We start from the raw sequence: 23,783 nt of genomic DNA, 5'->3' as shown, positions 1-23,783 counted from the left end.
CTTAATTAAATAATTAAACAACCTCCTGCAGGGAAATTCAACTTTTGCTCCCTGGTTTTTTTTAGCCTATTTTTTAATTTTTTAAAGCAATTTTTTTTTTTAAAGAAATTCAACTTTTTGCTCCACGCTCCCCTCACCTGCTGAGGCTTCAAATTTAAGTTTTATTTAATTGAGGAATAATAAAATATTATTATTAGGATGAAAGGACAGCAGCCTAATAACAGACTTAATTAAATTAATTTATTTCTTTTAATGGAAAAGTTCTTTCAGAGCTTTAAATGATCTCTGGGTTATAAAATGCAGAACCATGAATTGATTGAAACAGCTATTTTAACTATTATTATAACTATTAATTAAAATAATAACTATTACTTATTGAAATAGTAATTATTAGTTATTAAAATAACAAATATTACTTATTAAAAGAATTATTGTTTATTAAAATAATAACTATTGTTTCTTGAAATATTTATTAAAATAATGACTATAATTGATTAAAATAATGACTATAATTGATTAAAATAACGACTATTTATTAAAATAACAATTATTTCTTAAAATAATGACTATAATCGATTAAAACAATAACTATTACTTATTGAAATAATGATTATTTATTAAAACAACGACTATAATCGATTAAAATAACGACTATAACTGATTAAAATAACGACTATAACTGATTAAAATAACGATTATTTCTTGAAATAACGATTATAATCTATTAAAATAACGACTGTAACTGATTAAAATAACGATTATTTCTTGAAATAACGATTATAATCTATTAAAATAATGACTGTAACTGATTAAAATAACGATTATTTCTTGAAATAACGATTATAATCTATTAAAATAATGACTGTAACTGATTAAAATAACGATTATTTCTTGAAATAACGATTTTAATCTATTAAAATAACGACTATAACTGATTAAAATAACGACTATAACTGATTAAAATAACGATTATTTCTTGAAGTAATGATTATAATCTATTAAAATAATGACTGTAACTGATTAAAACAACGACTACAACTGATTAAAACAACGAAATAACGACTATTTCTTAAAACAACGACTGCAACCCATTAAAATAATCGATTAAAACAATAATTATTCACTCAAGCACCTATTTCCACACTCACGATCACCTCCCAGGCTGACGAGCCCAGCTCAGAATTGTCCCAACTCCACTTTCCCAACTCTGCAAACACCAAATCCCCGCGAGAGCCCGGCGGGGCGACCCCAAACCCGCAGGATTTTGCCCCAGAGGGGTGGATGGAAGCCCCGGGTACCTTGGGCAATCTCCAGCTGCCTTTTGGCATCCCCCAGGGCAGAGAACAGGTCCAGCTTGATCCTGGTCTCTGCACTCAGGCTGTTCTCCAGGTGCTGGGTCTTGTCCTGCATGGCTGAGAGCGCAGACATCAACACCTCCGTGTCCTTCTCGTTCTCCTTGTACTTCCTCAGCTCCTGGGGCAACGGGGCACAACGGGGGAAGTGAGTTTGGGGGGGGAAATGGGGGTATGGGGGGGATAATGGGGGTTTGGGGGGGATTAATGGGGGTTTTGGGGAGAAAAATAGGGGTTTGGGGGGGGAAATGGGGGTTTGGGGGGGGTTAATGGGGGTTTGGGGGGGATTAATGGGGGTTTTGGGGGGGGAAATGGGGGTTTGGGGGGGGAAATGGGGGTTTGGGGGGGGATAATGGGGGTTTGGGGGGGGATAATGGGGGTTTGGGGGGGGTTAATGGGGGTTTTGGGGAGAAAAATGGGGGTTTTGGGGAGAAAAATGGGGGTTTGGGGGGGGATAATGGGGGTTTGGGGGGGGATAATGGGGGTTTGGGGGGGGTTAATGGGGGTTTGGGGGGGATAATGGGGATTTGGGGGGGGGTTAATGGGGGTTTGGGGGGGATAATGGGGGTTTGGGGGGGATAATGGGGGTTTGGGGGGGTTTACACAGCAGAGAGACCCAGGAGCCCTTCCCCACACTGGGCCTGGTGTTAATTAAAATGCTGGTTAATTGAGGTATCACCTCCAGTAATTACCCTGCAAGTGATTAAAGCTCTAATTGCACCATTTGCTCTGGGCCTCCACCCAAAAATCCCAAAATCCAAGAGGCTCCAGAGCAGCCCCAGCCAGGCTGGGGGGGGGGGGGGGAAATGGGAATAATTCCCTGAGGAAAAAAAAGGCTGGAATTGCACAAATTCATCCTGAAATTGCACAAATTCATCCTGGAAAAGGCCTTAAAGAGCAAAAAAGAAAAAAAAAATCCAATTCAAATCCATCCCCAAGTATCACATCCAGGTTTTTGGGCACTTCCAGGGATGTGGAATCAATGGGCAGCTCCTTCAAATTAACAAGATGGAAAATCCTAAAATCCAATCTAAATGGCTGAATAAAATGATTATTTTTATCTCAGAATGCCAGTAATTAAGGAAAGAGTAAAATAGGGGGCAATTAATTATCCTGGATGTAAGAGCCAGGCAAATCTGTGGCTGGGGGGCAAAAAATACACAAAAATATTCTATATTCAAATGGAGGGACAGCAGTTCAAAGGGGGAAATAGTAATGCCTGCAACAACAACAACAAAAAAGCTTCTCTAACAGTTTGAAGATGCTCATAAAATTAATTAGAGCTGGGTTTAATCATCTGCAAGCCACGTTGAAGCAGTCCATGGATAAATCCCACTTGTTGTCAAGGGTTTGGTAAATCCAGGGGCTGCACCAGGTGGGTTCTGAAGAGGCATTAAAATCAATTTTCATGCAGATTTTCAGTCTGAGCACATCTTTAGCACAGGGTAAGGGCACACACTGGAGCTCTCTAGCTGTAACAAACCCAACCCTGACTGCTGCACATCTACCAGCAAGTGTTTGCAATATTCCAAAAATAAAAAAGTCTGGCCAGTGCTCCAGAGTGCCCTGAATCAGCAACCTTGAGTGAGAATTAGGATTTGTTCTAACGAGCCTGGCCCCTGCAGGAGAACAATGCTGAGGAGGGGATTCCACCCTCAGCCTACACAGGGCACTGGGTTTGGGGAAAAAATCCCATGGAACCAACAGAATGGTGTGGATGGAGCTTCTGGAGCCTTCTGGGACCATGGCATGGTCTGGATGGAGATTCCCTGGACCATGGCATGGTCTGGATGGAGACTCCCTGGACCATGGCATGGTCTGGATGGAGACTCCCTGGACCAGGGCATGGTCTGGATGGAGATTCCCTGGACCAGGGCACGGTCTGGATGGAGATTCCCTGGACCAGGGCATGGTCTGGATGGAGATTCCCTGGACCAGGGCATGGTCTGGATGGAGATTCCCTGGACCATGGCATGGTTTGGATGGAGACTCCCTGGACCATGGCATGGTCTGGATGGAGACTCCCTGGGCCATGGCATGGTCTGGATGGAGATTCCCTGGACCATGGCATGGTCTGGATGGAGACTCCCTGGACCATGGCATGGTCTGGATGGAGATTCCCTGGACCAGGGCACGGTCTGGATGGAGATTCCCTGGACCAGGGCATGGTCTGGATGGAGATTCCCTGGACCAGGGCATGGTCTGGATGGAGCCTCTGGCCTCTCCTGCCCCCAGCCTGGGGCCACCAGGGGAGCTGCACTCCCTGGGCACTGCCCCCATGCAGATGCAGGGATCTGGGAGGGCTGGGAGCTCTCCCTGGGATGCTGGCCCGAGGCCCAGGTGCTCTGGCATTACCTGAACTTTCATTTCCAGCTCTCTGATCTGATCCTCCTTCAGTTTGATGTCGATTGTTAACTTCTTGCACTCTGTCTCCAGCTCCCGGATGCGATTCCGCAAGGTCTCGGTGCATTCCCCTCTGCAGGGAAACAGCACAAGGAGATGAAACCACAGCCAGGCTGCCTTTCCTCACCTCTTTGCAACATGAGAAATTCAAATCAATAAAAACTGAAGCATGAAAAGAAGAAGCCAGCTTTGGTCTTATCAGCAAATTGATTCCCCTCGAAGCAGAAAGTTCCTCGGTGTTACACCTCAAGAATTGGGAGATTTGGGATTTGGTGAAATGGGGAGAGCAGAAAAGCAAAATAATTCTGTTCAGACATTTGGAGGCCTGCAGGTTAAAGTGACTCCAACTGTGGGACCACAGCAAGCCCTGGGAGCCACTGCCCCAAGCAGGAAAATCCCAGTGGGCCAATGGCACTGCACAAATCCTTCATTCCCAGTCCCACGTGAAAGGAGAAGCTCCCTGAGCAGGACACCACATCTGTGAGAGCACAGCTCAGGAACAGCAGAACTGCAGCACACTCGTCCTTTACACCTGTAAATGTCATGCAGGCACTGAGCCTCAGCTTCAGGGGAACACATCTCCCTTGCCTTAACACAAACCAGCCTCTCAGAGCAAATAAAGCTGGGTCGGTTTTTTAAATACAGTATTTTCTTTTTTATAAATGAAAGACTTTTAAAACTAAAAGCTCAAACACAGGCTACTCCTTGCTGCCCCAAAGCCTCCCCCAGGGCACAGCACCTCGTAGCAGCAGCGAAGGCGACAGCTCGTGCAGCAGTTGCTTCTTCCAACTTCTTCCTTTTCTTTTCTTCCATTAATTGTTTTTCTACAAAGGTTCGTGCCTCCTGCTCTGCCTTTAGCTTCTTCTCCAGCTGGCTGATCATTTGTTTGTCTTTTTGTTTCATCTGTACAGTGTTGTGCAATCTGCAGGGGGACAGGGACAGGAGTGAGCGCAGGGTTCTGCTCCAAACCCAAATCAGGTTTTGATTAAAAACAACCCCTGGGTGGGTTTGTCTCCCATTTTTAGGATTATTTACTAACAGTGGTGGGAGTTTTGCACCACTTAATTTGTGATTTGCCTCAGTCTCTCCTGCCTTCGCTCAGAGCCAGGATTTCAAAATACACGAAGGAAATGGATTTTCTCATGTTCAGACCTGTTTTTTATTAAATCTTATCAAAAAGTACAGAGAGTTCAGCAGCTCTTTTAGCTACCTGCTAGAAACGAGCAAAGTGGAGCCAGATCCAGCTGCTACAAGGTCTTTAAAGCTAAACAGTCCAACAGAGAATTAACACCTCTATTATTTATCCTTTTGACCCAATAACTACATTCCAATGACCCTCAGTGTAACACTGACTGACCAAACACAAACTATTGCCTAAAACCATGAAGGAAGATGAACACTAAAAAATTACAACACCCAGAATTTTTCATTTTGTCCCATACCTATTACTATATCATAAACCCCTCAAATTTAAAACCCTTCCCCACGTGCAATCACACACTTCTATTTCACTACACACCCCTGATTTTCATTTCATCACTTAAATTAAGAAGCCTTCTCCAAGGCCTCAGGTGAAAAGCAGTAATTCTGCAGGGACTGAGAGCACAAAAACCCCAGCTCTGTGGGATCCAACATGTCCTGGGGTGACTTAGTGATGTCTGCATCCCCAGCTGTGTGTTCTGCTGGTGGTGAATATTGATTTTTGCAGCTTTAGGGCTGGTTCCAGGAGTGAAGGGGAGAGAAGAGGTGCAGAGTTTGTTATGAGAGACTGCACTGGGTGTCCTGTATCCTTCACAGGCTGTGTGCTCTTGCTCTTGACCTTACTCTTGATCTCACTCTTGCTCTGACCCTCTGACTCTTGACCTCTTGCTCTCACACTTGGCTCTCTCTCTGGCTCTCACACATTGGCTCTCTCTGGCTCTCACACTTTGGCTCTCACACTTGGCTCTCTGGCTCTCACACTTTTGCTCTCACACTTGGCTCTCTCTCTGGCTCTCACTCTTGGCTCTCTCTCTGGCTCTCACACTTTTGCTCTCACACTTGGCTCTCTCTCAGGCTCTCACACTTTTGCTCTCACACTTTTGCTCTCTCTGGCTCTCACACATTGGCTCTCTCTGGCTCTCACACTTTTGCTCTCACACTTGGCTCTCTGGCTCTCACACTTTTGCTCTCACACTTGGCTCTCTGGCTCTCACACTTTTGCTCTCACACTTGGCTCTCTCTCTGGCTCTCACTCTTGGCTCTCTCTCTGGCTCTCACACTTTTGCTCTCACACTTGGCTCTCTCTCTGGCTCTCACACTTTTGCTCTCACACTTTTGCTCTCTCTGGCTCTCACACATTGGCTCTCTCTGGCTCTCACACTTTTGCTCTCACACTTGGCTCTCTGGCTCTCACACTTTTGCTCTCACACTTGGCTCTCTGGCTCTCACACTTTTGCTCTCACACTTGGCTCTCTGGCTCTCACACTTTTGCTCTCACACTTGGCTCTCTGGCTCTCACACTTTTGCTCTCACTCTTGGCTCTCTCTCTGGCTCTCACACTTTTGCTCACTCTGGCTCTCACTCTTGGCTCTCTCTCTGGCTCTCACACTTTTGCTCACTCTGGCTCTCACACTTGGCTCTCTCTCTGGCTCTCACACTTTTGCTCTCTTGCTCTCCTGCTCTTTGGTGCCTGCTCCAAGCAGCAGCTGCCAGCTCCAAGCACCTTGCACCCACACCCTTTACAACAAACCCCAAATTCCAGGAGGTTCCTTTGGACATCTCTCATGCCCGTCCATCCCCACCACTCCTACACTTCCCCAGCTCCTTTCCCCTCCTGATGAGCACTGGCTCAGGCCAGGAGCTGTGGCACCTACTTGCTCTGCAGCAGCTCGTTCTCCTGCCGGAGCTGGCCCATCTCGGCGCGCGTGCCGCGCTCGGCGGAGCTCAGCGAGCTCACCTGGCTGCGCAGCTCCTGCTCCACCTGCCTGCTGGCCTGCAGGTCAGCCTTCAGCTTCTTGATGTCCTGCTCCAACCTGCCAAACACATGCCAAAAGGTTTTGTCACGTTCCTGACCCCTCAGGCCTCGAGGTCAGGTGGGTTCTAGAAAAAAAAGATCAAAACCTCAAAGCTTCAGCCTCTCCAAATAAAGGTCTGGATGGATTGTGATTCTCTCAGTGTGTCCTTGTTAAATATTATTATTTAAAAAAACAAAAAAACAAATAAAAATTTATAACACATAAAAAATTAAATAGGAATCTTATATAACTCCATGTAGAGCCACACACACCACAGAGCCCCTCACAGAATTCCCTCCCATGCACTCCCCATGGAAAATCATGTCCTGCTCCAACCTGCCAAGCACAATTCCAAAAGGTTTTGTCACATTCCTGACCCCTCAGGCCTCGAGGTCAGGTGGGTTCTAGAAAAAAAAGACCAAAACCTCAAAGCTTCAGCCTCTCCAAATAAAGGTCTGGATGGATTGTGATTCTCTCAGTGTGTCCTTGTTAAATATTATTATTTAAAAAAACAAAAAAACAAATAAAAATTTATAACACATAAAAAATTAAATAGGAATCTTATATAACTCCATGTAGAGCCACACACACCACAGAGCCCCTCACAGAATTCCCTCCCATGCACTCCCCATGGAAAATCATGTCCTGCTCCAACCTGCCAAGCACAATTCCAAAAGGTTTTGTCACATTCCTGACCCCTCAGGCCTCGAGGTCAGGTGGGTTCTAGAAAAAAAAGACCAAAACCTCAAAGCTTCAGCCTCTCCAAATAAAGGTTTGGATGACTGTAATTGTCTCATTGTGTCCTCGCTAAATAATATTATTTTTGAAAATTAAAAAATTAAATAAAAACTTTTATAGGGAAAAAAAAACCACCATAAAAAAGTAATAAATACAAATTCCCTCCCATGCACTCCCCACGGAAATACATTTCCTAAATGAAAATCTGAGAAGTTCTGAAGCAGGACAGAGCCACAGCCCAACAGATTTCCCTCTGTCCACAATCCTGGGTTTGATTTCCACCCAGAGCAGAGCTGCCAGCTCCACATGTTGGTATTTTCTTGCAGCACACGATGTGCATCCTGAGTAAGGAGGATGTGTTAAATCATCCCCAGCTCAGGAGTCAGTAAATTCAGTTTTAATTGCTCTTGAACAGAAACCATCTGCTCTACACTTGAAATTGTAGCTTTGGAAAGTTCCTGAAGATTCATGGCATCTTATTAATTAAAATATTGTTCAATAAAACACACGCTTTGGAATGGAGGCGCTCAGCACGCTTTGATTTTTTCCCTTCATTAACAAATAAGGTGATTGATTCTTAGAATAAAAACCCATCACAGGTGAATAATCAACCTTTTTAAACTCTTCTTTAAAGCAAATACAGCCCAGCCATTCTCACAGAACCCTCCTCTGCTCTGCCAGCTATTGACTGCAGAGTTTTTAATTGGCCATAAAGAAAATGAACGTGGTTTTATTTCTCAGGCTTCCATTGTGAATCAGTGGCAGTGGGACATGAAGATGAACAATCACAAAAAAAACCAAAAAAAAAAAACCCAAAAAGAGCTGCCCTTGGTGACACTCAGCAGTGCTGGAGCTTTTTGATTTCTTAAGGAAACCTTTTTGGGTTTCAGTGCAGGGAAATCTCAGGTTAAAGGCACTGAGAGATGAGCAGGGAGAACATCCTGGGCCAATAAATCCAGGGGGAAATGTGGAATCACCAAAGCTGTGGGGTTTGGAACAGTTTATAACTGTTTTTAACAACAAAGAGGTGAGAGGGTGAATGGAGAGCCAGGAGCAGCCTCCAGAGGAGCCTGCCTGGGCTGGGACACCTCAGACAAATCAAATCTCAGCCCCTCCTGCCCCAGCAGCTCTCTGGAAGTGCCCTCCTGGGAAAATAAATTCCTTCTGTGCACTAGAAATGGCCAAAAGCACCCTTAAACAGAAAAAAAAAATTAAAAATCAACTTACAGGCAAATAGCACCAGCACAAAGCAAATACCCACCTCAAAGGGAAGTGCACAAATCACTTCAGTGCCTGCTGCTCTGCTGAGGGAAAGAATTTGCAAACCTGACCAAATATCCCAAGCTCTGCCCCAAAATGGGAACTGGTTTTAGGTGAGTGGTGCCACCCTGTGCAGTGTTAAATGATGGACAGAGAAATCAGAGTATCATTTCACCTGCCAACAAAAAAGAAAAGCTGCAGCCCAGGGTTTTATGTTTTAATTAAAGAGAGTGAGAAGCTGTAGGAACCACTGCCAGGCTGGGGTGTGCCAACAGCTGATTGGGTTTAATCCAGGTTTTCATAAACACGTGGAAAAATGCTGTTTCAATAAAGGAATGCACCTGAATCCCTCTTTACCCATGAATAATTTCAATATCCATGGCTACAGTGAAGGGATAACTGCAGAGCTGTAAATTGCTTTTACCTACAGCTCAGACTATGCCAAACTAAGACACCCCAGGATTTATTTTGGGTGTTGAGCATTCCAGAAAAAGAAGCCCTGAGCAGATAAAGCCTGAAGAGCTCAGAGGTGCTGGCACAGCACAGGCTGAATTTGGATTTTTGGCCCAGGAGAACTGCCCTGAGCTCAGGGCTCTGGAGCCATCTGCTCAGTGACATTCCTGCACCTGAGTGCTCCCAGGGCTGCTCCAGGAAAAATCCTGCAGGATCCACGGGGAGCACACAGAGATGAGGCCACAGCCACAGCTTTTCAATCTGGAATTTGTGCCTATTATAATTATATTATCATTTTCAATACAGAATTTGTGGGGTCGGGGAGGGTGGAACATCCATGAGACATCACTCATTAAAAATGAACACCAAATTTCACTTTCCAGCCAATGCCACACAAAACCACTGGAAACTGCTTTATCCACAGGTTTGTTTGGAATGAGGCTCCACAGTGAGATTTTAGCAGGTTTTAATTACCCCTTTTCATTACACTGAAGGGTTTTGCTGCAGCTTTAAACACCAGAGCAGTAAATATCTATTTTCTGCCAATTACAGAGAAAATGCAGGCTCCTGTCTCCCTAAAATGAGGAAAATCACAATATGAACTTACAATAATCATAAAAATGGATAATCCATCAGCGTGCAAAGGGTTCTTCCTCTGCCAGGCCTGCCCCAATTAGGCAGAGACACAACTTCATTAAGGAGTAAGCAAGAAGCTCCTTGCTTCTGTCACCTCTGCCACAAGGACATTACCACCACTCCAAAAGAAAAACCCAGCAAGGTAAAACAACACAAAAACCATAAAAAAAACATTTTAAAAAAATCCCTGCTGCAAGCAGGGCTGCACTGCTGGGACATTGATAAATGACCCAAACCAGCTTTTTTCACATTATTGCTACTCTTACTCTGCTGCTTAAGTCTCTTATTTCCAGGCTCATTGGAGAAAATGATTTACAGAGGAGGGGGGAGCACAGAAAAGCTGAGTTCTGGGAGAGGTTTCTCCCTGCTGCTGCACACAGAATGCTTTTGAAACCAGGCTTTAGGTGCAGATGATGCTGTGCTGTTTGGACAAGCCAGGACAATTCCTGCAGTTTGTCATTCCCAACTGCACATTTACACATTTCCTTGTTTGAGCAGCACCTCCTCTCACTCCTGCCCGGGAGAATTCATGGGGATCACCTCGGAGAGGGAGGTTTTTCCCAAATGCCTCGGGGGAGAGATGGAGGGATGAATTTAAACAGCTCCATTCAGCTTTAATGCTCCCCAGTATTGATACCTGGCTGCTCAGTTTGTTCCATCCCATAATCGCCTGGTGAATGCACTCGAATGAAACACAGTTTATATAAAAATGATTATTTTAAAGTACCCACCAGGCCCTGAGATGCTTTCCAAAAGCCCCAGTTCTGCCAGAAAGCCTGGATGCTCCTTTTCCTGCTGGAATTATCAGGCCCTGGGAACAGCTCTCATCCCCCAAATTCCAGGAATGAACAGAAATTCTCCTTTCCCTGCTGGAATGAACAGGCTTTGAAGAACTGCTCTCATTCCCAAAAATCCAGGAATCCACAGAAATTCTCCTTTCCCTGCTGGAATGAACAGGCTTTGAAGAACTGCTCTCATTCCCAAAAACCCAGGAATGCACAGAGAGCAGCTCTCATTCACAGAATTCCAGGAATCCACAGAAATTCTCCTTTCCCTGCTGGAATGAACAGGCTCTCCCTCCTAAAAAAAAAAATCCCATGAATTCACAGAGATCCTGGATCCTCCTTTCCCTGTTGGAATTATTGGGCTTGGAGGAACTGCTCTCATTCCCCAAAATCCAAAAATGCACAGAAATTCTCCTTTCCCTGCTGGAATGAACAGGCACTGAAGAGCAGCTTTCATTCCCAAAAATCCAGGAATGCACCGAAGTTCTCCTTTCCCTGCTGGAATGAACAGGCTCTCCCTCCCAAAAATCCAGGAATTCACAGAGAGCAGCTCTCATTTCCAAAAATGCAGAATGCACAGAATTCTCCCTCCTTTCCCTGCTGCAGGCAGCTCCCATTTCCAAAGGCTGTTCTGTTTCTGAGCACTCTGCTGTTCTGGGAAGGCTCTGAGGAGGAATTGCCTCCCACATTCCTCATTTATTCCCAATCCTTCTGATTTTCTTGCCTCCCCAGGGCAGGAAAGCCTGGCCATGACCCCCCTGCAGCTGACACAGAACTGCTGCTGCTGCTGCTTTAATGCCACTCCAGGCAGGGGGGTGAGCAAGAGGCACCTCAGTGCTGCCACTAAATTTCACAATATTAGCACCAAATTCCCAGAAATTCAAATTAAAACCTTCCAGGTCTGGCTCTGCAGGTAACACCATTTTAGGAAAGTGAAATAAGCTGTGGCAGAGAAGCTTTTGCTTCACCCAAGAATCTTCCCAGCCCAACTGCCAGAAGATGTCCTCGTTATCTGTGGGAATAATTAGTACATGGGACAGCTTGTTCATCACCTCGTGTGCCAAAGGCAGGACCTCTGTGGATGCAGACAGCTCTGCCAAGCTGCACTGCCAGGCTTTTTGTGGGGTTTTAGTGCAGGGATTTTAAAGAGTGCTAAAAAGGCAGGGGCAGGCCACGGGTTTTGCTGTGTAATGTGCAATAAACAACAATAAAAAAAAAAAATTCTGCAGCAATTACAGCTTGGACTTGTTCCATATATTGAGGCTCTAAATCTGTTTCGCCTCAGAAACGAGTGAAATGGTAAAAAATGAATTTGCTCTGTACCTCCTGACCAACAGTGAAGTGCAAAGGGACACCTGGCTGATCCCAAATGGATCCCTGCAGTTAGCAGAGTTGGGAGAGAAGCTCTGAGATCCCAGAGATTCAGGGCTGGACAGACACCTGCAGGTGATGTCTCAGAAAAGCCCAGAGGTGCCTGAGCCCCTGGGATCCCTCAGCTCTGGTGAGCAGGAACAGAACCATTCCCAGGGATGGGCATCAGGAAGTTCCTCTCCACAGAACCAAGCACTCGGGCCCTGACATTCCACCAGGCAGAGCAAAAATACAGCTTAGCTTCAAGTAAGAGCAGAGTTGTATGTATAAAACAGATAAATAAACCTTATCTAGCAGGACCCTTCCAGACAGATCAGGCCAAGTGTGTCAAAGGTTAAAACTCCTGCTCTGGACTGTCTCTGGTAATCCCAAATCCCCAGCAGCAGAAGGAATATTTTACATTTGCTCCTGGTTACTCAGCTCAGGGCCATCCTCTGTGGACACAAAAGGAAAGCAGCTCAGCTCTTCCATCCTGCTGGACACTGAGTGAGGAAGAGCAGCTTTATTTGGAAGCTGAGCAGATGTGACCTGAGTGTGAACAAATGGAGGGCTTCACTCAGCCCTTTTCAGGCTCCAGCAGCAATGCAGACTGGAAGTTTAATAACAGGAATGAGTAACACTGCTGGAAGTGGAAAAGATGATGGAACAAATGCCTGGCACTCCCAGGGATGGGATAACTGACAAGGTTAAAATAAAAAAGCACCATGAATTTTTAAATGCAAGTGCATCCATCCCATCCAATCTGTCAGGTGAGTTTGTGCTCCCAGTGGTGTGGGAGTTCCAGAAATGATTTCATCCATGATTTCAAGCAGCAGCTGGGGGCAGGACGCTGGGGTTTGGTGCTCCTGGGCTGCCTGCACAGGGACAAGAAACAGCTCCGGGGATTTGCAGCACAACTCCACAGCACACACCCCAAAAACACTTGGCTGAAGAAGGGCAGTTCCCTCTCAGGGCAGAGTAGGGCACTTCAGAGTACAGCTGTGCTCTCTGTCCTTCCCTGCCACTTCCAGGAGCTGGAATTCCCATGGGACACGGATCTGCTTTGTTGTACACTCATTTCTGTGATCAAAACTCACCTTGGGCAATCAGCGACCACCTGGATTTCAACGCGGAATTGAATCTCAGTCCCTGTCACAGCCACACAACTCTCATTCCCAAAGCAATTCCTTTCCCTCTCCTCAAGATTTAGGAATGTTTGGAACTGCAGCAAACCGAGCTGACCCTTCTCTGCCTCGGGGAGCAAACTAACCTTAGAAAGAGTTTTTAAAAACCTTAGAAAGAGTTTTTAAAAACCTTAGAAACCAGTTGAGATCGGGAACACCCTGGCCAGGGGCTGGAGCAGCTCTGCTGAAGGCAGAGCCATCTTCACCCCATCACTCCTGGAATTCCCAGTTCAGATTGACCGGCTGCTCTCTGATTTGCCTCACACAAGTTCTCTACAGGCATTGGGTAATAATTACTCCGGGTGTTTAACTGGCAGGGGTATGTCAATCAGGGGCAGAGGGATTATCAGAGGAGAAAATAATATTTCCATTGCAGTAATTGTGTTCCCACAGCACAAATCCTCAGAGACAAAAGCCCAATTATCAAAGGTACTTGCAGGGAAAACAAGCCTGATCTGCCAGTTAAGGTGGCCGACATTGATTTGGTGGAATAAGGAGCAAGAGAGGCAGGTGGAAAATGCTGGAGGAGGGCAGCACTGTGGAATGGGTTTTGTTGCAGACATCTCTCCATGCACAGTCACCACTCCCCTCACTGCTGCTCCTGCTGGCAGCACCATCTGCCCCAGGGTGAGCCACTGCACCTCCCAGACCCAGGTAGGTCCCTCCAAAGTCCCCAGGAGCAGATGTAGAGCTGGGAGTCCTCCAGATTCCCCCAGGGATCCCTGGGAGCTGTGCCTGCAGCAGGGCTGGGAGCAGAGCTCCACACCAGCGCTAAAGCAAAAGCCAAACTCTTGAAAGGAAAAACAAAAAACAAAAACATAACAAAACCACTTGTTCAGGCACCAAGAAACCCCACTGAGCTCCCCGCAGAGGCAAAGGTGGCTGCACAGAGGAGCTGCCAAGGACAGATGAGCTGATTTTCTCCACATTTTTCCTTCTACCACAATATTTGTGGCGTCTCTCAACAGAGGCAGGGGAGCAGCAGATCCTGAACCAGAAATGAAGCCATCTGCTCCAGGCTGCAGATCAAACAAGAAGCAGGAACACAGCTCCACACATCTCCTGGAGATCTTACCCCACACCACCACACAACTCTGTCTTCTCTAGGCGACCACCAATGCCATCTTCCAAATAAAAACCAAACTAAAGCCCTGAGCCCTGATGGAGCGAGGGAGGCTGAGGCAAGGCTCAGGCCCAACTTACCTGACCAGTGCATCTGGTTTGCTTAGCTGGTTATTAGGAATACAGTTTTCCATTAAGTCCTTATGTGTGCTCGGGCTCTTGCTGGCACATTTCTGTTTTTTCTCATTTTTAGAGGATGAGGAGGGGATGCTCCCGTTGCTTGCACTGTGGCTGCGGGGTGAGGAGTTCACAACCCCACTGACATTTTTGTAATTTTTGGACGAGGCAGTGCATGAGTCCTCTTTTAAGAGGTTTTCTGTACTTCCTACAAGATCATTATTTAATCTTTTACTATTGATATGGTTTTCCATATATTCAATTTCTTGTATTTTAGAGTCTACAGGTTGCAAAATGTTGTTGTTTATTCCAAGGTTGTGTTTCTTTGCATCCTTGTCCTTTTCTTTCCCTTTTTCTCGATATTCCAGCTCTGGCAACGTTGTAGAGATTTTTTTATTGGCTGGAATGCCTCCATTGTGCTGCAGGAGTATTGAGGAATCCATATCAGATAATCCTTTGGCTGCTGCGACACCAAAGTGAAAAAAAAAAAACAAAAAACAAAAAAAACCCAACTCAACTTAGTTCATTAAATCAATCAATACCATGCTACAGAAAGAAAAAAAAAATAAAATCATTATGGACACATGCAGCATTCCTGCAGGGAACAATCAGCATTGGATACTCTCTACAAAAGAGAACCCAAAGTTGCATTTTAAGGCTTTTTGCCTCATTCCAAGCAGGAAACAGGGCTTTAATAATACACAGTAAAGCTTCACACAACACTGAGTGAGCAGCTGCTAACGAAGAACTGAGCAGAGGGGCCACAAATCAATTTGCCTGTGCCATTAACCATTTCATTGCTGCCCTCTCTGAGTTCACCAGACCAAGCTCAGCACGTCTACGTTGGTTTTTTGTTTTTTTTTGTTGTTTTATTCTCAGAACAGAGAACACATGAAGGAATAACTTGCCTTCCTCTGCCTCCCTCTCCTGCCTTTGCAGCATCTGCTGCTCTGGGGGCAGTGCCTGCTGCAGGAGCTGCATGTAGAACTCGTTCTCCTTCTGAACCTCCTTCTGCTTCCTCAAACGCATCTTGTAGCTGACGTAACTTTTAAAGCCAAAGCCCAAAGTCACAACAGGGTAGCCAATGCTAAGGAAAAAAAATAAATAAATCAAAAACCCCAATGTTATTAATCAAGTTATAGCCATGACAGCAAATGAATCAAGTATATATACACATGGGAATAGTTTCCATACAAAATGATCTTTAAAGTGGTTTTTGCTTTCAAGGAATGCTTGGGATAGCCACTGTAAATTCCTCACAGCACAGAAAGGTGGCACTGGGTCCTTGTGTTCACACATCTCTCATGGAATATTTCCTGGTAGAATTTTAAAGGGAAAACTGAAGAGCCTAACCTTGAACTCGAATAAAAAGCCCTCATTATTCATTTTCCTGGTGAAAGAAAGGTGAATAAGAAAAAGGCAGAGAAGCACTTACCAATGTGCTGCAAATGGACGACAAAGGTCCACGTGGAAGTTTTTTAAATCTTTAAATCTAATGGCTGCTTCAATATAAACAAAAAGTATCCACAGTGATACTGTTGGTAAGCACACACCTCTTTCTGTGGAGAGAAGGAAACAGAGGAACCTCAAGGACAGAGTGCAGGCTGCAAGGATTTCAAAGTGATTTTTAAAACATTTCAGGAGTCTAAGGAAACAAACCTTCAAGGTTTTACCTAGAAAGATTGTAATTTAAGAAAGAAGAAAAAAAAACTCCCATCGTGAAAATGAGTAATTCCTGAGGTTGCTATGAATTAAAATATTAAATCAGCTCAATAGCTACAGCTAAAACTGGCCCATCAGGTTCTTCCTTCTAAGCATTAACCCTGAACAGCTTCAGATAAGGCTTTAACACATGAACAGAGCTCTAGAAATAAGCCCAGATCCTGCAGGTATTTGAAACTGGGCAGAAGTGGTTCCCAGCAGTGACTGAATTGTCACAGAGCTGAGTGAGGGATGATCACAGCACCCTGCAAACCCCTGGCACCAAGGCTAACACTAAACCCAAATCCCAAGGATCCGGCGAGTGAGAAGTTACCTCTCACAACCAAAATAATTTTAATTTTATCCCTAAAATGTTTGGATTGAGGGAAGGAACTCAAGGACCTCCCCCAGCTGCACTGCTCCACCCAAACCCAGGGGTTTATGAGCACAAACCCGAAGGGCTCAGGGAGAGAAGGGCAGCACAGGGGGACAGGAATTCTCCTTCCCAGCCTCCAACAGCCTCTGGCATCAGCAGCTCACAAACTGCACCCAGCTGAGACAAAGCTTTGCTAAAACACAGCTCAACTCTGAGCACTGAAACCACTGAGAGCTGAGCATCATCTACTGAATGAACAGCACAGCGAGTGTGGAGGAGCAGAACACTGGCACAAACCTCTCCTGTGTGCTCTGCGTTTGTCCAGCCAGGAGAGTTTTAAACACAGGAATTGTATTTTCTTTTAACTGCTCTGGAATTCCTGTTTATTCCCATCCAGCTTACTGGAGATGTGTAAGTACAAAACAACAACAAAAAAAAATGAATTCTAAACCAAACCCTGCATTTCAGTGAGGTACCAGCAGAGGGGATTTACCCCTAAAAGATGTGAGATACCCACTGAGCCCTGGGAGCTGCCAGTGAAGGAGAACTGCAAATAAAGAAGTGATTAATGAGTTAATGAATTAAGAATAAAGCCCCACCTGTGTGCCACACATACTGTACCCACACATAGGTGCTGGCAGCAAAGAACAGCCACTGGATTGGGATGAAGAGCAGACAGATGATGTTGGAGGTGAATGCTACACACACAAAAAATACTGAGAAGGCCTGGAAGAAAGGAGGGAGGGGGATAAAAAACAGTTTGGTTATCCCAAACCTTTATAGATGTTCAAACACGTGTAGTGCATTTTATATCAAATAGCTAATAGCTGGAATTTTATAGCAATTTTTCTCATATTACATGTCTATTTAATTATATTTAAATATATATAACCCCCTATATACAGACAGCAGATGTCTGTGTATATATACACACACAGATAGAAAAATATATAAAACTTTATATAACTGGGTTCTCTTTAAAACAATACAGAAAGTCTTACATATATAGAAGGTTAGATATAATTCTGATTAATTCAAATAATACATTTTATATAAAGTATCTAATTGCTGTAATTTTTATAACACACCCATATTTCTCTTATGACATGTGTGTTTAATTTTAATACATTTTAACCTGTATATTTATATATATATAAACTTTTCTATATACAAACAATATATATGTGTGTGTATATATTTATATATATAAAGTTTTCTATATACAGACAATATATTTGTGTGTATATATATATTTATATATAACCTTTTCTATATACAGCCCTATAGACAATGTATTTATAATACACACATATATACATATATACACACATATATTAAAAAAATTATATATATATGTAAAGCACTCTGTATAACAGGGTTTTGTTTAAAGAAATACAGAAACAATAATACTAATAATACTAATACTACTACTAATAATAGTAGTAATAGAATAACAATAGTAAAATAATAGTAATAAAAATAGCAATAGTGATAATAGTAATAATAATGGTAATAGAAATACCAACAGTAATAATAGTAGTAATAATAATAATAATAACAATAATACAGAGTTTAAACAATACAGCAAGCCTGTTCACACATCTGTCAGGCCATGCAGAATTCTGATGGATTCCCAGCAGCTCAGGAATCTCATCAGCTCTCTCCCCTCTCTCTCCTCTCTCTCTCTCTCCCCTCTCTCCCTCTCTCTCTCCCCTCTCTCTCCTCTCTCTCTCCCCTCTCTCTCCTCTCTCTCTCCCCTCTCTCTCCTCTCTCTCTCCCCTCTCTCTCCCCTCTCTCTCTCTCCTCTCTCCCCTCTCTCTCCCCTCTCTCCCTCTCTCTCTCCCCTCTCTCTCCTCTCTCTCTCCCCTCTCTCTCCCCTCTCTCTCTCTCTCCCTCTCCCCTCTCTCTCTCTCCCCTCTCTCTCTCTCTCCCTCTCTCCTCTCTCTCTCTCCCCTCTCTCTCTCTCTCCCCTCTCTCTCCCTCTCTCTCTCCCCTCTCCCCTCTCTCTCTCTCTCTCCCTCTCTCTCCTCTCTCTCTCTCCCTCTCTCTCTCTCCCCTCTCTCTCTCTCCTCTCCCTCTCCCTCTCCCCCGTTTCTGGGCACTCACCAGGCCCTGGTAGCGGAAGGAGTCGTAAACACTCCTGATGAAAAGCCAGAATGGCCACAGGTACTCAAACCTGAACTCCAGCACAAAATCTGCCAGCAGCACCAGGGCCCACACCACCAGGAACTTCAGGTACAGGAACGTGCTGGGGGACAGCAAAAGCACATTTCAGCTCAGCATTTCCAACTAAAACACTCTTATTTTTATTACCAAAAAAGAAAAAAAAAGAGTTAAAAGTTATTATTAAAATAAAAAAAATCAGAATTAAAAATAAGGACTGTAATGCATACAATAAGAAGTCAGCCAAGAGAATGTTATATAATATATTTAGGGTTATTATTATTATTATTATTATTATTATTATTATTGTTATTGTTATTACTATTACTATTACTATTATTATTATTATATAGCAGGCTGGAACTGTGTTTATTTTCCAGGTTGTTGTTATTGTTGTTATTATTATTATTATTATTATTATTATTATTATTATTACAGCACTCTGGAACTGTGTTTATTTTCCAGGTATAGAGAGGTGCTGGAGGGAAAGAAAAAGGAAATTTCAGGTCAGGATTTCCAACAGATAATTTTAAAAAAGAAAATCAGTCTAAAATATTCAGAATTAAAACTAAGGCGGATTGTAATACACAGAAGGAAATGTCAGCTAAAATAATGTTATAAAATAAATTCAGATTATTTTTATTATTACAGCAGGCTGGAACTGCATTTATTTTTCAAGTATAGGGAGATGCTGGGGGCAGAGAAAAAGGAAATTTCAGGTCACGATTTGCAACAGAGAAACTGATTATCTATTTTTTTTTAATTAAAATTGCAGAATTAAAACTAAGGACTGTAATAGATAGAAGGAAACGTCAACCAAAATAATTTTATAAAATAAACGTAGGGGTTTGGTGTTTGTTTTTTTTACTATTCCACTACAGCAGGTCTGGAACTGCATTTATTTTTCAGGTATAGGGAGATGCTGGGGGGAGAGAAAAAGGAAATTTCAGGTCAGAATTTCCAACAGATCAACTGCTTTTCTTTCCTTTTTTTTTTTTTTTTTTGAAGGAGAATATTCAGAATTAAACCTAAGGATGACAAAAACAAACAAAACCCCAGAAAAACAGAATCACATGAGGCTTGAGAGCAGCCTGACTTCGATTTTTTTTTAATTATTGCTGAGTCCAGCATTTGGAACCACTGGGGATTCTCCTTGGCACCAGAGCTCAGAAACATTCTGAGCTCATCCCCAAGTGACACTTGAGGCATCAACCCAACCCATTCTTCCAAAAAAGAAATAAAACCCCCTTTTTTTTCCCCCCCCAGATCTGTCACTCCAGCTCCCCTATAGCTTGCTGCACTCTATTGGGTTAGTTAAAAAAAAAAAAAAGGTTCAAAATCTATTTTTCTCTTTTAAATCAAAAGTAAAATTTCCTTTTAGTGCCTTGTTTTGCCAGCACAAGCAGCAGAACTTTGCCCTGGAATGTTTGCTGGGAGGTGCCAAGGTTTGCACCCAGGGCCAGCCAGGGTCGAGTTTCTGTTTTAGGAACTCGGGCAGAGCTTTGGGGAAGCCACAAAACACAAAAATTCCAGGGAAATTGTGATTTAAAACAACCGAACCTGTGCAATTCTCACCCATTTGTCAGGCAAGGTGAGGTCCAAAGAACAGGGTTGGGAAAATTTGGATTTCTTGGGATCAGAGGTGCCCTTATCAACAGAGTGGGGTGGGGGAAAAAAAAACAGAAAGCAGAAGGCTCCAGGAAGCATTTTAATGGAATGGAAACAAATTCATGGCACACACTTGGAAAGGTTAAGGAAGTGAAGTTTTCAGTTCTGATGGACCCACCCCAGTCACTAATTACTGACTGAGAAGAATGAACTACAGTGGGAGTATTTAAAAAACCCTGAAACCCAACAAAATATCCCACACCAAAGCCCAGAAACCCAACAAAATATCCCAACACCAAAACCCAGAAACCCAAACCCACCAAAACCTTTCAAAGGTCCCATTGTCCTGGTGGATGATGCTTCCACAGGCTGCCTGTCCCTGATTATTTAAATAAATTATAAATTTGTCTAGTCCTCGCCAGAAATGTGTAAAAAGCAGCTGCTTTTCACAGGGAATCTGTGACATTAAAGGTGACATTTGGGTCCAGACTCTGCAGCTCTACCTGTGCAAAACTCCTCAGATCTGAGGGATTCTGTCAAACCATCCCAGCCAGGAATTCTTATTCTGTTTGGTTGTGGCCTGGAGCTTTTTCCTGAGTGACACTCGTGGCTATTGTTTATTTTCCTGCCACTGGAACCCCATTTTTCCCAGCAAATGAGGGCTGGCAGGATTAATGCTGCTCAGCTCTGAAGTGCCACTCCAAGTGAAAGCATTTACTGAACGAGAGTTCTGTCCCACAGCCATTAAAGTGATTTCTGATATTAAATTCAGATCAATCCAAGGGCCCTGCTGACACTTAGCACCTTCTAAAGTGGAATTGGAACAATGCAACACTTGCAAGGAGCTTTTGCCAGCGCTATTAAAGAACCTATTTCTCATTGTCTGCAGGGCTCCAAAGCCATGCAGAACTCCGGGAGGACAGCAAAGTTTAAAATCCTCAATCCTTGTGCTGGCCCCAGCAGGGAAGGAGCCCAAATTTCAGCTCCTGCTCCCCCTGAGATGCTGCACAGCCAGGTTTGTGTTCAGGCAAGCCCCCAGCCCAGCAGGGAGAGCTGAAACACATCCCCAGGAATTAAACCCCCCGGAAAACCTTTTTATTGTAAATATATTCCACGAGGCCAACAGGAATTTTGAGGTGCATGCCAATCCAGGGGAAGATTGCTGCAGATAAAATACCTAAAATCTGGGTTATCCAATTTCCTGACACATGTCAAAAAATCTGCCCTGGCAGAGGTTTAAGGACAGGGCTTTCCCCACGAAGCAGCATCTGGCACCTAATCCTGAGGGTGCTGAAGGAAAAGGGGAGGATGGACACAGGCATGTGAGGAACAGTGATCACAGTGCTGCAATTTCTCTAAAAGGTCAATTGATGGCTAATGTACCCTGAATAGAAAGATTTATTCATAACCCTGCAGTGCCCGTGCTCTCTCCCTTTGAATTTGCAAACAAATAATTTTCCTCCTCGTTCTTCCTCCCCCTGCAAGTGCCAGATGTAATTTCCTTTCCCCCACCCCCCTCTTTTTTTTTTTTTTCTTCTTTCCTCTCTTGTTCTTTGTTCTCCTTTTACTGCCCTGCAGAAGCAGATCCTCTGCTGGCCGTAAGGTAAAAAATACTGCCAAAAATCCCTAAGAAAAAGATCCAATTCTGCACCCCAAACCCAAATTTGGGGTCGATTAAGCCTTAATTGTCTCTCACCATTATCAGCCAGGCCCAAAGGCTGGAAAGGGAATCCTGGCATGTTCCATTTGGCAGCCTGACTCATCCAAGACAATGCAGTGGGAGGCATCCCAAGGCTGGCAGGCTGCCAGGGGCACAGGTGAGCTTCAAAAAAGGTGAATTTGAGCATTTGGGTGAAATTACCAAATAATCAACATTTCCTCGCCTCACCTCAGGGTTACCCAGCAGCCACAACACCGGGGATGCTGAGTGGAGGTTAGCAAATATAAAAGCTTTATATAAATAAACATATTAACAGACACCTAAGATTGTTCTTAGTGGGCAGAAGAAGCAGAACGGAGCGAGCACAGCGAGTCTGAAAGGCACAAAACATCACTGCTGGCACTGGCCATGTGGAACACTCACCAGCCACAGGTTTGAAAAGGAGAAGAGATTTAAAGAATCCCAGGAAAGCTCCTGGGACTCTTTAAAATCCCAGGAAAGCTCCTGACTCCTGATTCTGTCAGGGCACGGAACGTGTTCATCCCTGGGGCAGGTGAGGACAGGGAGGGAAAACCCTGGCAGTGCTGGAAGGGCTGTGGGGCTGAGGCACTGCCAGCTCGGGGAATTCAGCTGCAAACTCCAAAATGCAGGCACAGGAGTCCCTTTAGCTGCAGGGAGTGAGAGCCAGGGCACAGGGGCTGACATTCCCTGTGCCAACACAATAAATGTGGGCTCAGTTACACTGGAGCCCTGCACTGAGGTTCAAGTCATAAAAGGCAGCTCTGCTGCTTTGTTCCAGACTTCTCTATAGGAAACTGGTTTAAAAAAAAAAAATAGAGCCAGAATAAATGAGCAGGAGGGATCGTTATGGATTTTCAAGAAAAGCCTAAAAAAGGCCACGTTCCTGGAGGTAGTGCTGATTTTTTCCTTCCAGTTTATTTGGCTGTTCAAAATGCAGTCCTTGGGATTCAGGATTTGGGTGGCAGAAGGAGCCAGGGGCGTTTTAGGGGTCGTGGCACCCAGGAATCTTTATCCTGTGCCACCAGGACCACTTGGAGATGAGACAGCCTCCCCTGGCAGGCACCCACTTGGCTGCCAGCCCACGGAGTGCCTGGGAATAAAGGCCAATTTACATCCCCAGCTAAAAAAAATCCTGGCTCTGAAGGAACACGGAGTATTTCAGGACTATTGTCAGGGAATCCATGAGACAGCATCCAGCAGCTGATGTGACAGCACGAGTTAAAGCAGGGACTGGGTGGAATTCATCTTGGAATTCATCCTGAAACTTCCCCAGCCACCAAAGTGGGACCAAGCAGAGCCAATATCAGCAACGCAGCTGAAGGATTGGAACCAGATTTGAACCAGATCAAAGATGAGGACTGGGAAGACTCAGGAACAACTAAACTTTAATTGCTTAACTGGTGACAAGCTGCAATGAATACTTTAATTAACAATTAAGGGTATAATGCATGCATGCTGCCAAAGGTAGATGTTAAATCACTTTAGCATTTCTAAACTGCTGCCATTGTTTTACATGGGAGAATATTGGAATATAAGCTGTGGAAATAAGAGATCCTCCAGTTCCTGCTGTGAGCATGGTGGGCTTGGAGAGCTGTTGAAAGCAGTTATTTTAAATGATAATAAAGTTCTTTCCACACGTCCTGCAATACTTCTAAAGAGCACAAGTCTCTGCAAAATTCAATGTTCAGAGAGACAGACCATCCACATCTTTCAGTGCTGCCCAGGATTTTATATTTCTAACTCTGTTCTGGTTTTCTAGCACTTCTTAGAATCCACTTCAGTTTTACACATGCAATGAACTCTGCCACCAGAGCTTCCCTGCAGGACAATTCCTTCCTTGCTCCACCTGCTCCAAAAC

At 44.2% G+C, this 23,783-nt stretch overlaps 1 protein-coding gene across 2 annotated transcripts in view; it reads right to left on the bottom strand.

Annotated features, from left to right (window-relative positions):
- The window catches only part of MACO1 (macoilin 1), a 30,768-nt gene that overhangs the window by 4,356 nt on the left and 2,629 nt on the right, over positions 1-23,783 (bottom strand). Inside the window, exons 2-10 of one of the 2 annotated variants that reach the window (XM_062508905.1) lie at positions 18,580-18,721; positions 17,073-17,199; positions 15,832-15,955; positions 15,305-15,483; positions 14,361-14,859; positions 6,611-6,769; positions 4,495-4,677; positions 3,708-3,828; positions 1,299-1,473 (exon numbers count right to left, since the gene is read on the bottom strand). In XM_062508905.1, coding sequence (XP_062364889.1) covers positions 1,299-1,473; positions 3,708-3,828; positions 4,495-4,677; positions 6,611-6,769; positions 14,361-14,859; positions 15,305-15,483; positions 15,832-15,955; positions 17,073-17,199; positions 18,580-18,721 — 1,709 coding nt within the window. The remainder of the gene's footprint in view (positions 1-1,298; positions 1,474-3,707; positions 3,829-4,494; positions 4,678-6,610; positions 6,770-14,360; positions 14,860-15,304; positions 15,484-15,831; positions 15,956-17,072; positions 17,200-18,579; positions 18,722-23,783) is intronic. The other variant, XM_062508906.1, reaches the window with a different exon arrangement.

Source organism: Cinclus cinclus, chromosome 26, assembly GCF_963662255.1.
Source record: "Cinclus cinclus chromosome 26, bCinCin1.1, whole genome shotgun sequence".
Lineage (NCBI taxonomy): Eukaryota > Metazoa > Chordata > Aves > Passeriformes > Cinclidae > Cinclus > Cinclus cinclus.
The sequence above is the reverse complement of the archived record's forward strand: the minus strand, read 5'-3'. Positions and strand labels throughout refer to the sequence as shown.